General features: G+C 46.6%; 1 protein-coding gene across 1 annotated transcript in view; it reads left to right on the top strand.

Annotated features, from left to right (window-relative positions):
- Window positions 1–18,984, top strand: part of LOC109881902 (type II inositol 3,4-bisphosphate 4-phosphatase-like) — a 340,632-nt gene that overhangs the window by 207,101 nt on the left and 114,547 nt on the right. Inside the window, exon 8 of the mRNA XM_031828224.1 lies at window positions 8,416–8,495. Coding sequence (XP_031684084.1) covers window positions 8,416–8,495 — 80 coding nt within the window. The remainder of the gene's footprint in view (window positions 1–8,415; window positions 8,496–18,984) is intronic.

Genomic DNA, 18,984 nt, shown 5'->3' with positions numbered 1-18,984 from the left:
TCAGGGCCCAGGTCTGTCAGGGCCCAGGTCTGTCAGGGCCCAGGTCTGTCAGGGCCCAGGTCTGACAGAATCTGTGCAGAAGATCTAGGTGCTGCTGTTGGCCCTTCTTGGTTGGGGACAGAAGCACCAGATCATCAGCAAACAGTAGACATTTGACTTCAGATTCTAGTAGGATGAGGCTGGGTGCTGCAGACTGTTCTAGTGCCCTCGCCAATTGATATATATGTTGAAGAGGGTGGGGCTTAAGCTGCATCCCTGTCTCATCCTCTGGCCCTGTGGGAAGAAATGTGTGTTTTTTGCCAATTTTAATTGCACACTTGTTGTTTGTGTACATGGATTTTATAATGTCGTATGTATTTCCTCCAACACCACCTTTTATGCATTTGTGTAGCAGACCCTCATGCCAAATTGAGTCAAAAGCTTTTTTTAAATCAACAAAGCATGAGAAGACTTTGCCTTTGTTTTGGTTTGTTTGTTTGTCAATTAGGCTGTGCAGGGTGAATACGTGGTCTGTCGTATGGTAATTTGGTAAAAAGCCAATTTGACATTTGCTCAGTACATTGTTTTCGCTGAGGAAATGTACAACTCTGCTGTTAATGATAATGCAGAGGATTTTCCCAAGGTTGCTGTTGACGCATATCCCATGGGAGTTATTTTGTGGATTGGGGTGATCAGCCCCTGGTTCCAAATATTGGGGAAGATGCCAGAGCTGAGGATGATGTTAAAGAGTTTAAGTATAGCCAATTGGAATTTGTGGTCTGTGTATTTGATCATTTCATTTAGGATACCATCAACACCACAGGCCTTTTTGGGTTGGAGGGTTTGTATTTTGTCCTGTAGTTCATTCAATGTAATTGGAGAACCCAGTGGGTTCTGGAAGTCTTTAATAGTTGATTCTAGGATTTGTATTTGATCATGTACAGTATATGTTTTTGCTGTTTGTTCTTTGTTAAAGAGCCCAAAAGTGGTTTATCCATACATCTCCATTTTGGATAGATAACTCTTTGTGTTGTTGTTGTTTGTTTAGTTTACTCAGAAGTGGTTAGATTCTATGGATTCTTAAATTACATTGAGCTTATTTCTGACTAGCTGTATTTCTGAATTAGTGATTCACCATAGTGAAGTTGTAGGCTCAGGTTTTCTGGGTCTCTGTTTTTGGTTGGATAGGTTTGCATTCTTCATCAAACCACTTGTCACTGTTGTTAATTTTATTAGGTTGTCTGCTTGAAATTTTAGATTTCATAGGGAAGCTGAGGTCAAATATAATTTTTAGGTTTTCTACTATGAGGTTTACACCTTCACTATTACAGTGAAACATTTTGTCCAGAAAATTGTCGAAGGGATTGAATTTGTTTTTTGGTAGATTTCCACACTACTCTCCTTCCATCTATAGCATTTCTTAATATTATTCAAATCAAATCAAATGTATTTATATAGCCCTTCGTACATCAGCTGATATCTCAAAGTGCTGTACAGAAACACAGCCTAAAACCCCAAACAGCAAGCAATGCAGGTGTAGAAGCACGGTGGCTAGGAAAAACTCCCTAGAAAGGTCAAAACCTAGGAAGAAACCTAGAGAGGAACCAGGCTATGTGGGGTGGCCAGTCCTCTTCTGGCTGTGCCGGGTGGAGATTATAACAGAACATGGCCAAGATGTTCAAATGTTCATAAATGACCAGCATGGTCAAATAATAATAATCACAGGCAGAACAGTTGAAACTGGAGCAGCAGCACGGCCAGGTGGACTGGGGACAGCAAGGAGTCATCATGCCCGGTAGTCCTGAGGCATGGTGCTAGGGCTCAGGTCCTCCGAGAGAGAGAGAGAGAAAGAGAGAATTAGAGAGAGCATACTTAAATTCACACAGGACACCGGATAGGACAGTAGAAGTACTCCAGATATAACAAACTGACCCTAGCCCTCCGACACATAAACTACTGCAGCATAAATACTGGAGGCTGAGACAGGAGGGGTCAGGAGACACTGTGACCCCATCCGATGACACCCTCGGACAGGGCCAAACAGGAAGGATATAACCCCACCCACTTTGCCAAAGCACAGCCCCCACACCACTAGAGGGATATCTTCAACCACCAACTTACCGTCCTGAGACAAGGCCGAGTATAGCCCACAAAGATCTCCGCCACGGCACAACCCAAGGGGGGCGCCAACCCAGACAGGAAGATCACATCAGTGACTCAACCCACTCAAGTGACGCACCCCTCCTAGGGACGGTATGAAAGAGCCCTAGTAAGCCAGTTCAGCTCCTTTGGCTTTGATGCCTCATGATTGAGCATAGCTCTGTTCAAGTAGAGTGTGATTTTGCTGTGATCTGATATGGGTGTCAGTGGACTGACTGTGAACGCTCTCTTTCCCCTCTCTCTCTCTCTCTCTCTCTCTCTCTCTCTCTCTCTCTCTCTCTCTCTCTCTCTCTTCCTCTTCCTCTCTCTCTCTCTCTCTTTCCCCTCCCTCTCTCTCTCTTTCCCCTCCCTCTCTCTCTCTTCCCCTCCCTCTCTCTCTCTCTCTCTCTTTCCCCTCTCTCTCTCTCCTCTCTCTCTCTCTCTCTCTCTCTTTCTCTCTCATTTCCCCTCTCTCTCTCTCTTTCCCCTCTCTCTCTCTCTCTCTCTCTCTCTCTCTTTCCCCTCTCTCTTTCTCTCTCCTTTCCCCTCTCTCACTCTGGTTCCCCTCTCTCTCTCTCTCTCTCTCTTCTTTCCTTTGCCCTCTCTCTATCTCGCCCTCTCTCGCTCTAGTTCCCCCCTCTCTCTCTCTCTTTCCCCTCGCCCTCTCTCGCTCTAGTTCCCCTCTCTCTCTCTCTCTCGTTTCTCTCTCTCTCGTGTCCCACCCCTCTCTCTCTCTCTCTCTCTCTCTCTCGTTCTCCTCTCTCTCTCATTCCCCTCTCTCTCTCTCTTCCTCATTTCTCTCTCTCTCTCGTTCCCCCCCCCTCTCTCTCTATCTCTCTCGTTCCCCTCTCTCTCATTCCCCTCTCTCTCTCTCTCTCTCTCTCTCATTCCCTCTCTCTCTCTCGTTCCCCTCTCTCTCGTTCCCCTCTCGTTCCCCTCTCTCTCTCTTTCTTTCTCCTCTCTCTCTCATTCCCCTCTCTCCTCTCTCTCTTTCCTCTCTCTCTCACTATGACTGTTTTGCTTTCTTCCTCTCTTCCACACCGTCAGACTCTTAGAATCTCTCTCTCCTTTCTTGCATGCTCTCATTTTCTCTCCACTTGCCTCTCTCTCCCTCTCTCTCTCTTCCTCCTCCCCCTCTCCCTCCCTCCTTCCTTCTCACTGGTCTCTCCAGCCGCCAAGCAGCAGCCCACAGCAGCAGCGGTTGCGGCAGTCGCTCTCTTTCCTTTCAGTCTGTCCTCAGACAGTTTTCGCTGCCGCCGTGTGTGTGTGAGTGTGAGTGAGTGTGTGTGTGCTGCTCATGAGTGAGTGTGTGTGTGTACCTGCTGGTATGCACCAGAGGGGAGCGGGGAAAGGGGCGCGGATATAACGTTACGCGGACTACACGAGACTACGGAGGATATGAAGGGAGAATACTCCGGAGAACAGTGAGTAGAAGGACTACTCAACCCTCTCTGTAGCCCAGCTCTGTCTCTGTCTGGGGAAGACTGGCCACAATACTGGGGGAATGTAAGTGGCTTCCTTCTCTTAGCTTTACCGTGTGTGTGTGTGTGTGTGTGTGTGTGTGTGTGTGTGTGTGTGTGTGTGTGTGTGTGTGTGTGTGTGTGTGTGTGGTCAGAAGCATGTCAGAGAGTTAGTATAATTTTTGATTACATTTGTGCCTGCTGTGGATGGTGTGTGTAGCCTTTGTGCAGTTTACAATACATGTGTTGTATGATTATGACTAATCCCTGCAGTAATGGAGAGCAGCAGAGGACAGCTATCCACCCACAACACACATACATCTGTATACCAAATGCATACAGGACCCACAACACACATACATCTGTATACCAAATGCATACAGGACCCACAACACACATACATCTGTATACCAAATGCATACAGGACCCACAACACACATACACCTGTATACCAAATGCATACAGGACCCACAACACACATACATCTGTATACCAAATGCATACAGGACCCACAACACACATACATCTGTATACCAAATGCATACAGGACCCACAACACACAGTTATTCTCCCATTTGGTAATGCTCTGTCACCCTCAGTATAGGAGGTTCAGTAGAACTAGGGTATTGGAGGAAGACCATTTAGCCCAGCTGTAATAGAGGGGAAGCTCTGGCCTTCAGCCCTCCAAACACTACTTTGACCTGCCCATGTTTATGTTGCGTTGTGTGCTAGACAAACTGTTTGCAATGCTACTTTCTGTTGACGAAGGAGTGGGTGTGATTTGTGGGTGTGATTTGTGGGTGTGTTTGCGGGTGTGATTTGTGGGTGTGATTTGTGGGTGTGATTTGTGGGTGTGGTTTGTGGGTGTGATTTGTGGGTGTGGTTTGTGGGTGTGGTTTGTGGGTGTGGTTTGTGGGTGTGGTTTGTGGGTGTGGTTTGTGGGTGTGATTTGTGGGCGTGATCTGTGGGCGTGATCTGTGTGTGTTGCTGCTGGGAGGGGGGGGGAGTGTGTGATTCAGATTTTATAGAAGTGGGGGGTTGTTTTGCGATTGTGTTGGTCTATTCTTTATAGGAGAGTGTGTGTGCGAGCACGTGCACGTGCTTGTGTGTGTTAGCAAGATTGGTGTGTGTGATGGGTGAGCTGCCGTGTTCCTTTTCAAAAGACAGCAAAGGAGAGCATAGATAAAGTTTCTTTCTACCCCTGAACATGAGTGGGGCAATGAGTGAGGAGAGATGTCGAGAGAAAGGGTGCGAGAGAGAAAGGGAGGGAGGGAGAGAGAGAGAGCGATCGGAGTGAGACCATCATAATCAGTCCTCCCTGATGCTGGAAGAGAATGAATGAAGAGCATCATTTGTCTCCCTCTCTTTTCTCCCTCTTCGTCTCTTCTTATTTTCTTTGATCCTGTGTTAGATTCCAGCTTCCTGGAGCTTCATTACATTTTAAGCTGTAGTCGTGAAGACTTAGAAAAATAGGCTAAGGAATGGATTTCCGTGGCTATTTACCAGACGGCCCGTTTTGGACCAGGTAATGCCTACATGTGTTATGTGCGTTCCAAATAGCACCATATTCCTTATACAGTGCACTACTTTTGATAGTGCACTACTTTTGACCAGAGCACTATATCGGGAACAGGGTGCCTTTTGGGACGCAACAAGTGCATAGGGATATTATAATGGTCAACCTCAAGCTGTTTTTCTGAGAAACCCCCTATTCCAGCTCTTATTAGTGACTGGTGTGCACAGTGCAGCCATTTGAGAGTGCTGTGTTCTCCGAGTCTTATTGGTCCCGGTCAAAAATAGTGCACTAGGGAAAAGGATGCCATTTGGGATGAAAAATGTCTCCACAGGTCTTTGGCCTTGTGTCGGGTTCTGTGTAGCAGGGGTGCTGTGTTAGAAGAATGGTTCAGTGTATGGCTGTTAGGAGCCCACAGGGCTCTGGGCTGTAGCAGTGTGGTGTTGTGTGTGTGTGTGTGTGTGTGTGTGTGTGTGTGTGTGTGTGTGTGTGTGTGTGTGTGTGTGTGTGTGTGTGTGTGTGTGTGTGTGTGTGTGTGTGTGTGTGTGTGTGTGTGTGTGTGTGTGTGTGTGTGTGTGTGTGTGTGTGTGTGTTTTCAGGAAAAGGCTCTGGAGAGAAATAATGGATTAAAGGTCAGCAGACAGGATTTGCCCTTTTTTATCAGATACAGGGGGACTGCTCAGGGCGAAGAGAGGGACAAGATGAAGGAGAGCGAGTGTGATGGGGAGAGAGAATGATAGAGAGAGTTATAGTGGGAAGGAGAGAGTTGTAAGGGGAGAAATAGGGAGAGTTGTAGGGGAGAGAGAGGGGAAGAGTTGTAGGGAGTGAGGGAGAGTTGTGGGAGAGAGAGCGGGTTGTGAGGGTAGAGAGCGGGTGGTAGGGGTAGAGAGCAGATGGTAGGGGTAGAGAGCGGGTGGTAGGGGGAGAGAGTTGTAGAGGAAGAGTTGTAGGGGAGAGGTAGAGAGAGTTGTAGGGGGACAGAGAATGCACTCAAATTATGAGGGAGGGAGGGAGGGAGGGATAACAATAATAATTGAACTCTGAGATGAACAGGTGTCTTAGTAGATCTATGAGATGAACAGATGTCTTAGTAGAACTATGAGATGAACAGATGTCTTAGTAGATCTATGAGATGAACAGATGTCTTAGTAGAACTCTGAGATGAACAGATGTCTTAGTAGAACTATGAGATGAACAGATGTCTTAGTAGATCTATGAGATGAACAGATGTCTTAGTAGAACTATGAGATGAACAGGTGTCTTAGTAGAACTATGAGAAGAACAGGTGTCTTAGTAGAACTATGAGATGAACAGATGTCTTAGTAGAACTATGAGATGAACAGATGTCTTAGTAGATCTATGAGATGAACAGGTGTCTTAGTAGAACTATGAGATGAACAGGTGTCTTAGTAGAACTATGAGAAGAACAGGTGTCTTAGTAGAACTATGAGATGAACAGGTGTCTTAGTAGATCTATGAGATGAACAGATGTCTTAGTAGAACTATGAGATGAACAGATGTCTCAGATGTATTTTCTCTGTACTTTTCTCTGACATGTTCCAGTCTGTTTGTAATTGAGAGCATTGAGACTAAACGCTAAACTAAAGGCTCAGCAGAAAAGGTTCAGTGTTTAACACAAAGGCCGTGAGTGGCAGACAAGTAGAGTCCCAATACCACAGGATCTGAGACAGTGAAAAAGACACACACACACACACACTCTGTTAGCCTCATTATCTACATAAGAATAGAGTTGTTAATTAATTGTGGATTAATTATCGAGGGGGTTGGCCTTTGTTTTCGTCTTAACTCACACACACCTCAAAGTGTGTGTGTGTGTGTGTGTGTGTGTGTGTGTGTGTGTGTGTGTGTGTGTGTGTGTGTGTGTGTGTGTGTGTGTGTGTGTGTTAGAGCATCTGTTGGCGTGGTGAGCTCGGTGCCCACCTGCTCTAATGTAACAAAGAGAGTGAGTGTCTGTTAGGCAAACAGTGTGGAAGTGTGTGTGTGAAAGGGAAGAGGTGCATGTCAGTGTGTATGCACATACGTGTATGTAGTCCATATCTCTCTGTTATTGATGGGCTCATTCCGTACCTCACTCAGCGTGACCCAGTTCTTCTGCACTGACCCCCCCCCCCCCCCCCATTCACATCAAGCCTGCAGCACCTAGGTGTCCTCAGCAGTGTGTGTGCGTCCGTGAGCTTGCTTGGTCTGAAACCCCTTTGACTGGGGATGTTCTCTGTATAAATGGAGTAGAAAGTCTAGGCCTGGTCTTGTTTTAGAACAATGATGTTTTTAAAGGGGCAATGTTGAAACAATAACACAGTAGATCCCCGCCCCTGTTTCGGTAAAAAATGAGGGATGCGGCTGGAGAAATGTAACCACTCTCAAATAGTGTTTGTTTACGTTGACTTTGTTTTACAAACTAAAGTCCCGTGTAATTGGTCAGCTGCTCGTGTTAAGATGAAGAGATGCTAGAACGAGGAGCGGAACCAGAAGGAGGAGATCTTTGCAAGTTACTGGCAAGTCTGTGGGCTGAATATCCCCTCCCCTTCGGAGATTTAAAAGATAACACCTGCAAAATGTGTCCAAATAACAAGTGATGAAAAACCCAAACACCGGAACGGATGCTGCTCGGTATCTCCCTCATCCCGTTCTGTCATGATAGATCTACCAGAGATATATTGGTCATCTGTCCACGAGAGAATAGAGTAAAACAAGCTTATATTTTGGGTTCTGATGGGGTACAGCAGCTGAACTAAGCTCATGAGGCTTTTAAAGTTCTATTCTTCCAGATCAATGGGTATATATCATTGATTTAATGGATGTAGTAACTGCAGATTGTCCCTTTTTGAATTGGAGAGGCTTGCTTTACAGCAAGGCAGAGGTTGAGTTTGCTGTTGGGTGGGTTCGCAATTGTTTTTTTCTAATGTGTCTTTCCAGCATTTCACCTGTTTCTGTGCTCCCAAAGGGCACAGCAAAGGCTGTTGATATATTGCAGCCTACTCCGGTGTGCTTTGAATACATTTTGGGTTTTGTAGCAATGTAGGCAGGGCAGTCAGAGTGCGGCTTGAACCCGCAACTCTGAGGGTAAAGCACACTACCACCTATGCCATGAGGGTCGATCTCTTGGCAGGAGCGTAAAGCACTCACCTACAGGGCGCCAGCAGTATCAGTAAATGTCCATTTGGATTTCAAGACTTATGCTAATTAGCTGTAAAATGACTTGAATGCTATCATCATGCTAATGATTGGCTGTTAACTGACTTGGTGTATGCTACTAAACTAGCATGCTAACGTCTGACTGCTTTCTTTGTTCTCTGTCCACAGAGCAGTTTCCTGGGCAGCGTTACGTTCTCCGTTAGCGACCTGCTAAGGTCAAAGGACGATCAGCTGACCCTCAATCTAAGGTGAGTGAACATTGCTCTCTCCTCTTTCTCAACTCTACCTCTTTCTCAACTCTACCTCTTTCTCAACTCTACCTCTTTCTCAATTCTACCTCTCTCCTCTTTCTCAACTCTACCTCTTTCTCAACTCTACCTCTTTCTCAACTCTACCTCTTTCTCAACTCTACCTCTCCTCTTTCTCAACTCTACCTCTTTCTCAACTCTACCTCTCCTCTTTCTCAACTCTACCTCTTTCTCAACTCTACCTCTTTCTCAATTCTACCTCTTTCTCAATTCTACCTCTCTCCTCTTTCTCAACTCCACCTCATTCTCAATTCTACCACTTTCTTTCTTTCTCTCTCTCTCTCTCTCTCTCTCTTACTCTCTCTTACTCTCTCTTACTCTACTCTACTCTACTCTACTCAGACCCTGAATGCCCTTGTACCACTCTTAATGGTTTTCTTTGATCGGTAATTGATGGTTGAAGGCCAGTGCTGATCTCTTTGCGCTCCTGTTTTTTTCCCTCCTAACCGTTGGAGGTTAGAGTCAAATATTTTTGAATAGATGTGGGTAGCTGTATTTTCTACACATGGACTTAAAGTAAGACTAACTCTTCAATAGAACTTGTTTTTATCTCTTGATCTTACCTTTCCTTGTTTCCTTGTCCTGACGTTTGGAGGTTGGTTTTATTCTTTTTCTATCCACAGGCTTTAAAGTAAGACTAACTCTTCAGTTGTTGGACCTTCAAACGCCTGTATTTTTCTGTATAGTGTTATAATCCAAGGGCCTTAGCAACCATGGTATTGGAATGTTGCAAGTAGTTGTCTTCCCTATTTGCCAGACAACCCAGGGCTAGACAATGCACATTTTTTTGTTAGCTGGTCAATTACATGGTATCAGAGGGCAGGGCAGGTTATCTGGCTGTGTGTGGGGGTGGATCTACCATTTCTGGCCCGGTGGAGAGGAACGGAGAGAAGTTTGCATTAAGAATGTGGAAGTGGGCGTAGAGGTGTGGTAGGGCAAAGAGATTGAGAGAGCGATTAAAAGAGAGAGACAGACGGAGAGAAAATAGTCAGAGACAAAGGATAAAGAACGAGAGAGCGAGAGAGAACACCTGGAGGATGATGGGAGGTCAGGGAGGTAGTTCCCATGGGAATAAAGACACCTGTTAGAGCACAGAACACCCCCATACCAAGCATGCATGTTTGTCATGGGGATGAAAACAAGCTGGTGAGAAAACAAAGTCAACAGTCTAGCTACTGAGATGCAATTCTAAGCCTGGCTTGGCTGCAACTGCAGCTACTGTTGCTGCTCCTGCTACCGCTGCTACTGCTGCTACTGCTACTGCTACTGCTGCTACCGCTGCTACTGCTGCTGCTGCTACTACTGCTGCTGCCGCTACTGCTGCTGCTGCTGCTACTACTGCTGCTGCTGCTACTGCTGCTACTACTACTACTACTGCTGCTGCTACTACTGCTGCTGCTGCTGCTACTACTACTACTACTGCTGCTACCGCTGCTACTGCTGCTGCTGCTACTACTGCTGCTGCTGCTACTGCTGCTACTACTAATCAAATCAAATCAAATTTATTTATATAGCCCTTCGTACATCAGCTGATATCTCAAAGTGCTGTACAGAAACCCAGCCTAAAACCCCAAACAGCAAGCAATGCAGGTGGAGAAGCACGGTGGCTAGGAAAAACTCCCTAGAAAGGCCAATACCTAGGAAGAAACCTAGAGAGGAACCAGGCTATGTGGGGTGGCCAGTCCTCTTCTGGCTGTGCCGGGTGGAGATTATAACAGAACATGGTCAAGATGTTCAATGTTCATAAATGACCAGCATGGTCGAATAATAATAAGGCAGAACAGTTGAAACTAGAGCAGCAGCACAGTCAGGTGGAAGTTGAAACTGGAGCAGCAGCATGGCCAGGTAGACTGGGGACAGCAAGGAGTCATCATGTCAGGTAGTCCTGGGGCATGGTCCTAGGGCTCAGGTCAGTTGAAACTGGAACAGCAGCATGGCCAGGTGGACTGGGGACAGCAAGGAGTCATCATGTCAGGTAGTCCTGGGGCATGGTCCTAGGGCTCAGGTCCTCCGAGAGAGAGAAAGAAAGAGAGAAGGAGAGAATTAGAGAACGCACACTTAGATTCACACAGGACACCGAATAGGACAGGAGAAGTACTCCAGATATAACAAACTGACCCCAGCCCCCCGACACAAACTACTGCAGCATAAATACTGGAGGCTGAGACAGGAGGGGTCAGGAGACACTGTGGCCCCATCCGAGGACACCCCCGGACAGGGCCAAACAGGAAGGATATAACCCCACCCACTTTGCCAAAGCACAGCCCCCACACCACTAGAGGGATATCTTCAACCACCAACTTACCATCCTGAGACAAGGCTGAGTATAGCCCACAAAGATCTCCGCCACGGCACAACCCAAGGGGGGGGGGGGGGGGCGCCAACCCAGACAGGATGACCACAACAGTGAATCAACCCACTCAGGTGACGCACCCCCTCCAGGGACAGCATGAGAGAGCCCCAGCAAGCCAGTGACTCAGCCCCTGTAATAGGGTTAGAGGCAGAGAATCCCAGTGGAAAGAGGGGAACCGGCCAGGCAGAGACAGCAAGGGCGGTTCGTTGCTCCAGAGCCTTTCCGTTCACCTTCCCACTCCTGGGCCAGACTACACTCAATCATACTACTACTACTACTGCTGCTGCTGCTACTACCGCTACTGCTGCTGCTGCTGCTACTACCGCTACTACTGCTGCTGCTGCTACTACCGCTACTGCTGCTGCTGCTGCTACTACTGCTGCTGCTGCTACTGCTGCTACTACTACTACTACTGCTGCTGCTACTACTGCTGCTGCTGCTGCTACTACTACTACTACTGCTGCTACCGCTGCTACTGCTGCTGCTGCTACTACTGCTGCTGCTGCTACTACTGCTGCTGCTGCTACTGCTGCTACTGCTGCTGCTACTGCTGCTGCTACTACTGCTGCTGCTCCTGCTACTGCTGCTGCTACTGCTGCTACTTCAGTATAATCAGACAGACTGTGGGTTTTTCACTGAAGATGGATTTATTTGGCTCTTCTGTCCCTTTTTCGCTCTCTTTTTCTCTTCCGTCGTTCTTTTCCCTCGCTCCGTTATTCTTTCTCATTTCCTGAAGGTGAGCACGGGTCCCTGGCCATAATTGTCACTGGTATGATTGACAGCGCTACTCGCCGCCACGAGGGAGGGAGATTATGCAGCTGGCGTGTGTGTGTGTGCATGTCTGTGTGTCTGTTTTCTTTGCGTCTGTCTTTCTGAGAAAAAGATCTCACGATTTGGACCAATTTGACTTCAAATTCCGACGTTTGACAATGCTTGTCCAAACGTCAAATTTCGAAGTTGCTTCAAATGTCAAATTTTGACGTGTTTTGGACAGTCTGAGTTGCTCCGCTGCTATCGACAGGGCCTTGCGGCTGGTTAAGTTTAGGCATTCATTCCAAATGGTTAAGAGGTTAAGAGGTTAATAGTTCAGATTTGGGAGAGGGTTAAAACAAAAACAACTCCATGGTTAAGTTTAGCAATTTATTCCGAATTGTTAAGGTTTGGGATAGCCCATCAGCCACAACTACTGTTCACAACGCCCAAGCAGACTTGATGGTAATAGTGCTCACCGTTGCCCCTAGTGGCCGGTTTTGAAGGCATCTCCCGGTGTCCTGGGGACATGGACTGATGTCTGATTTCGAAGTGGAACTTGAGTGACCTGGCTGTTGTGTGTGTGTGTGTGTGTGTGTGTGTGTGTGTGTGTGTGTGTGTGTGTGTGTGTGTGTGTGTGTCTGAGCGCATCCACTGTACTGCTAACCTCCAGCCAAGGCCTACAGCCAATGATTGATCCGTTTGATGATGCTGATTCTGATGAAAGGAGGGACAGGACGTCATAGTGGTGCTGTTTGCAAGCTAAAAGGGTACTCTGTGGCAATGTGTTCCCGTAAAGTGGAGGGAGAACATTGACTGTGTTGTCTTAGTGTTTGGCCCACAGAGTTGCGAGCACACACACACACACACACAGACTGCCCGTGGAGTGGCGCACACACACACACACACACACACACGCCCTGCGGAGTGTCATTTTCTAATTGCACTGAACGAGGGATGAAAGAACACACACAGCCTAGGAAAGTTCCTTTAATCCCCAACAGAAAGAGAGACTGGGCAACAACTGGGGGCTCATCTACACTACCCTGTAAATTGAATTTGTGTCTGTTGTGGAAGAACATGGCCTTCCCAGGGCTGAGGGAGAGGCTGTACTTGTCATTTCTCTTCCACATAATACACTACTGTGGTGGTGGAGGCCTATCGGTGTATGGGTTGGAGGTTTTGAGATGTCCTTTGTGGCGATTTTACCTCAAGTTTAAAACTCTCTCAAATTACAACTCTTTAGCTTTTGAAAGAGTTTAGAAATATCAGTGTTGCTTTCTTCATCCCCGGGTTAATCTCGCAATGGTCAACTTTAGGAGGAAGTAATTTTATTTGGTCAACAGTTACGCCCTTGAGGATGTGGTGGTAATGTTGATGGTCAAGGCAGAATGGCCCACAGCTGAAAGTCTATTCTGTACAGTAGAATACAAGGCTGCTACTGTAGTCCTCTGGAGACCTAATGCCTTGTTATACCAGTCAGGTGGTGTTATGTTGTTGTCTGATAGGATGGCCCAGATTCTTGTTTCCTCATGTCTCCCTATGGAAATGTACTCTTGGGCAAGCATACTCTCATTTGCATCTCTCACACTCTCGCTCGCTCGCTCTCTCTCGCTCTCTCTCTCTTTATCCAATATTCTGTTTGGTTTGGTAGCTCATCCACTGAGGAGGGATTTTCAAAGGCGAATGCAGCCATGAGTCTATGTGATCCATCCTCTGTTGTTGGGTTCAAGCCAGTGATTCAGGTTTTCTCCAAGCCGCTCAAAGACAACAGCGCTGGTTTCGACTATGAGAACAGAGAACAGCAGGCATATGTATTCTACAGCGTGTTAAGAGGAGTCTACAGTTTGCTGTATGGAGGGTTATTGTCAAGCAGTAGCTCAGTTCGCTAACTACCTTTCTCTACTGAGAGAAACTGGACAAATGTTCTTTCAGAAGACAGAACAGTTGTTCTCCCCTCAGAGCTGTTTGAAACCAGCTCGCCATTGACGGAGTTCTCGTCTTAATAAGGTCTGGATTTACACGGGGTCCTTAAGCAAATATATATGTGAAATTGGTATTTGATGTTTGACCGGGGGAGTTTGTTTTTCCCTTCCACTTCTATGAAGTTCACCATCTAAGGGACATGTTTTTAGAGACAGGAGAAGTCTACGCTATTGAATTTGAACTTCAGGCTCTCAAATCCTAAGGCTTCTTATTTCACACTCATTACTTCGTCATTTCATCTCTCGCTCTCTACCTCTCTTTCTCTCTTTCTCTCTCTCTCTCAGCCTCAGCAAATGGAAGGACTTTAATGTCAGGCTTGTTGGAATGTTTGTCACAAGTCGTTTGTTTGGCCCCAAGTCAGAAATGGGAGCGCATCCAGTTTGGATTTGGGTCACTTTTCTGGAGCTTTTTGACAGTGTCAGGTCCACTGACTGTGAAGGTCATTAACAGAGTGCCTTGTGCGGACCTGTCTCCTCCCTGTCTCCTCCCTGTCTCCTCCCTGTCTCCTCCCTATCTCCTCCCTGTCTCCTCCCTGTCTCCTCCCTGTCTCCTCCCTATCTCCTCCCTGTCTCCTCCCTGTCTCCTCCCTGTCTCCTCCCCGCCTCCTCCCCGCCTCCTCCTCGCCTCCTCCCCGCCTCCTCCCCGTCTCCTCCCCGTCTCCTCCCCGCCTCCTCCCCGCCTCCTCCCCGCCTCCTCCCCGTCTCCTCCCCGTCTCCTCCCCGTCTCCTCCCTGTCTCCACAAACCACTGACGTGATGGCGAGAGCAACTCACAATACAGCATGCTGAGTGCTCAAGCACAACAATGATTTAAAGGGATGGGCTGGATGAACTGTGGGTTTTGACCACGGTAAATACAGTGGGGACACTCTCACTTTGGATTTATCCCTTTAAAGGGATGGGTTGGTTGATTTAGTGTCCTGGCCAGGGCAAACACAGCAAAAACTCCTTAGTTCTGGACTGAATGGTGGACTTGCTTTGTTCTAGCTGTGGTGAACATGAGAAAGCCATATACTTCTGTTTGACTGAGAAATGCAGTCTATAGCTTTGAGTGAAATGAAAACAACTTTCCATTCAAACGGTCGAGTTCGACCTGACCAGGTTCTATAGAAGCCATATTTCACCACCCATTCTTTAAAAGCATAGCAGTGAATCGAAACCTTGATGAATTCTGTTTTCCTAAAGGAGTAGAAGGAGTAGATGGCTTGTGAAGAAAGTCAAACTGATTCGATGATTAACGGAGTCACACAATACCGGAAGTACTTGTGGACCAAATGGAGGTCGAAAGTCATTACAAAATATATTCTGGTGGACATTCTCGTTTTTTGTGACGACTAACTTGAGCTCGGTGTGGTTTTTATTCGATCCAAACTTTCTAGCACACAGTTAGTTTGACTATGTGAGTTTGAGAGTGTTTGACTGGCAGTGCATGCATCTGTGTCCCCATTCTTTTCTCACCTAAAGCCATGCTCTGTGACACCTCAGCCACACCTCCCTCTTGTCCTTGTCTCCACACAACAACAACAGCCTTTTTGACAGGCTCCCCTTGCAAATTATTTGATTCCTTCTGTCGCCATTGACAACCCCTGTGACACACACACACACACACACACACACACACACACACACACACACACACACACACACACACACACTGAAGCACTTATGGCATTTTGATGTATGGTGATTTCTTCCCCCTTCCCAGACCACTTAATCGGTTGTTAGTGCCAGGCTGGAAGGCGGAAGTCGTATGACCTTTGACCCATATAGCATTGTACTTAATCACTTCCTGTCTGTGTGTTACCATAGGGTCAGGCTGCTGTGTATGATGGTGATAGTTCAACCACCGTCATTACTCTTCAGGGGCTTCCAGGAACCGTGCTTTGGTCTAAACGGCCGTTTAGATTAGATGAAGTTCGATATCAGACTTCTCCTGGCTAAGCTCATATGTTCAGTTGACTGCTATAGTTTATGTATGCTCTCCATAGCGGTGTAAGGTTGGATCTTCTCTTTTTAAGTTGTTTCTAAAGAGGCGATTTGTAATGCACTTCCTGTGTTCATAGTTTGTAGAACTTTGGTCATAGTTATTGTTGTTTCAAAAGCGTGAACCAGGTTGAAAATGGCCAAGGTCAGCTTCCTGTAAAGACCTGATGTAGGCTAGTCAAGTTGAGATGGGGACTCAAATAGCAACGTAAACAGGATGTAAACAGCAACAAAGACGTTGCAACCCAGGCCCTTTCAATAATGTATCCCTGGTTGTGTACACAGGGGAGAAGTTATCACCGTTTCCGAGAGGAAGCCTGGTGTTCACCCTGTCAAAACACACACACATACACACACACTAACGAGTCACAGCAGAATGTTTTGCATAAATTTAAAACTGAAAGCGCTAATATGCTAATAACGTCCTATTCTCTGTCTCCAATAACCAGAACAAATGTTTGAAAGGTTTGAATTCACATTCCAACTTACCAAATAGATAACAGGAAGCTACTTCAAATCCTGCCAGACCATTCGGTTTGTCCATTAGCTGTCAGGACACTAGTCCTGGACAAAAATCACTTTCTACTGTGTTTACAGTGGAGAACTGTGTGCTAATGTAACTCTCAATGCAACACTAAACTCTGTGCAGACAAAACACTTGGAAATTGTCCACTGAACATGCTTTTCAGTCAAGGACTAGGTTTAATCGGTGTCCGGGAAACTGGCCTTGTGTCTTTACACCTTACTCACAGCTGCATTACAGGGAGTCTTGGACATAGTTAATATGGCTGTCTCTCTCTCTCACTCACTCTCTCACTCACTCACTCACTCACTCACTCACTCACTCACTCACTCACTCACTCACTCACTCACTCACTCACTCACTCACTCACTCACTCACTCTATCCTCTCTCTCTATCCACTCTCTCTATCCACTCACTCTCTCTCTCTCACACACACACACAAAGGGGAAGGCACCCTGTGACCCAGTTTAGCGTTTTTAGATTTGATGGTGATGGGAAATGATAGTGTGTGTTCAGAGATGAAGCTCTAGTGAGGCTAGGCTGCATTATCACAGGCCAATGCCTCCCATGTCTTGACTGCCTGTCTTATTCATACAATCCTATTGGATAACACCCACCAGTCTATTCCACCATTAATAACACCACTATCATCTCACCAGTTCATTTACCCAGCACCATTCACTATCATCTCACCAGTTCACTGTCCCAGCACCATTCACTATCATCTCATCAGTTCACTGTCCCAGCACTATTCACTATCATCTCATCAGTTCACTGACCCAGCACTATTCACTATCATCTCACCAGTTCACTGTCCCAGCACCATTCACTATCATCTCACCAGTTCATTGACCCAGCACCATTCACTATCATCTCACCAGTTCATTGACCCAGCACCATTCACTATCATCTTACCAGTTCACTGTCCCAGCACCATTCACTATCATCTCACCAGTTCATTGACCCAGCACCATTCACTATCATCTCACCAGTTCATTGACCCAGCACCATTCACTATCATCTCACCAGTTCACTGTCCCAGCACTATTCACCGTCATCTGTCACACTGACCAAGCTTATCCCCAGATGCCCATGCCTTACTATCCACTCTCTGACTGGAAGCTGGTTTATCTGAGCAGGGTACAGAAGGCTGAAGATGAACTGATCTGCTGAAATACGGCTCCAAGCATAAAAGCTAACGTTGTTGCCGGTGATGTCTGGTGAGGACCTGCCTTACAACAGACGTACAAACCCTCAGTCCAACCTCTCTCAGCCTATTGCAGATAGTCTGGGCACTGATGGAGGGATTGTGCGTTCCTAGTGTAACTCAGGCAGTTGTTGTTGCCACCCTGTACCTGTCCCACAGGTGTGATGTTAAGATGTACCGATCCTGTGCAGGTGTTGTTACACGTGGTCTGCCACTGCGAGGACGAACAGCTGTCCGTCCTGTCTCCATGTAGCGCTGTCTTAGGCGTCTCACAGTACGGACATTGCAATGTATTGCCCTGGCCACATCTGCAGTCCTGATTTTTAAGTAATTAATTAGCATTTTATGGCATGACATAAGTATCTTGGCCAACAACCTACCTGTATTAATGGCACCTGTTTGAACTTGTTATCAGTATAAAAGACACCTGTCCACAACCTCAAACAGTCACACTCCAAACTCCACTATGGCCAGGACCAAAGAGCTGTCAAAGGACACCAGAAACAAAATTGTAGACCTGCACCAGGCTGGGAAGACTGAATCTGCAATAGGTAAGCAGCTTGGTTTGAAGAAATCAACTGTGGGAGCAATTATTTGGAAATGGAAGACATACAAGACCACTGATCTGGGGCTCCACGCAAGATCTCACCCCGTGGGGTCAAATGATCACAAGAACGGTGAGCAAAAATCCCAGAACAACACGGGGGGACCTAGTGAATGACCTGCAAAGAGCTGGGACCAAAGTAACAAAGCCTACCATCAGTAACACACTACGCCGCCAGGGACTCAAATCCTGCAGTGCCAGACGTGTCCCCCTGCTTAAGCCAGTACATGTCCAGGCCCGTCTGAAGTTTGCTAGAGAGCATTTGGATGATCCAGAAGAAGATTGGGAGAATGTCATATGGTCAGGTGAAACTAAAATAGAACTTTTTGGTAAAAACTCAACTCGTCGTGTTTGGAGGACAAAGAATGCTGAGTTGCATCCAAAGAACACCATACCTACTGTGAAGCATGGGGGTGGAAACATCATGCTTTGGGGCTGTTTTTCTGCAAAGGGACCAGGACGACTGATCCGTGTAAAGGAAAGAATGAATGGGGCCATGTATTGTGAGATTTTGAGTGAAAACCTCCTTCCATCAGCAAGGGCATTGAAGATGAAGCGTGGCTGGGTCTTTCAGCATGACATTGATCCCAAACACACCTCCCGGGCAACGAAGGAGTGGCTTCGTAAGAAGCATTTCAAGGTCCTGGAGTGGCCTAGCCAGTCTCCAGATCTCAACCCCATAGAACATCTTTGGAGGGAGTTGAAAGTCTATGTTGCCCAGCAACAGCCCCAAAACATCACCGCTCTAGAGGAGATCTGCATGGAGGAATGGGCCAAAATGCCAGCAACAGTGTGTGAAAACCTTGTGAAGACTTACAGAAAACGTTTGACCTCTGTCATTGCCAACAAAGGGTATATATAACAAAGTATTGAGAAACTTTTGTTATTGACCAAATACTTATTTTCCATCATAATTTGCTAATAAATTCATTACAAATTCTCGCATGGAATAGCCTTCATTTCTCAGAACAAGAATAGACTGACGAGATTCAGAATAAAGTTATTTGTTTCTGGCCATTTTGAG

This window comes from Oncorhynchus kisutch, linkage group LG7 (assembly GCF_002021735.2).
Source record: "Oncorhynchus kisutch isolate 150728-3 linkage group LG7, Okis_V2, whole genome shotgun sequence".
Classification (NCBI taxonomy): Eukaryota; Metazoa; Chordata; class Actinopteri; order Salmoniformes; family Salmonidae; genus Oncorhynchus; species Oncorhynchus kisutch.
The sequence above is the reverse complement of the archived record's forward strand: the minus strand, read 5'-3'. Positions and strand labels throughout refer to the sequence as shown.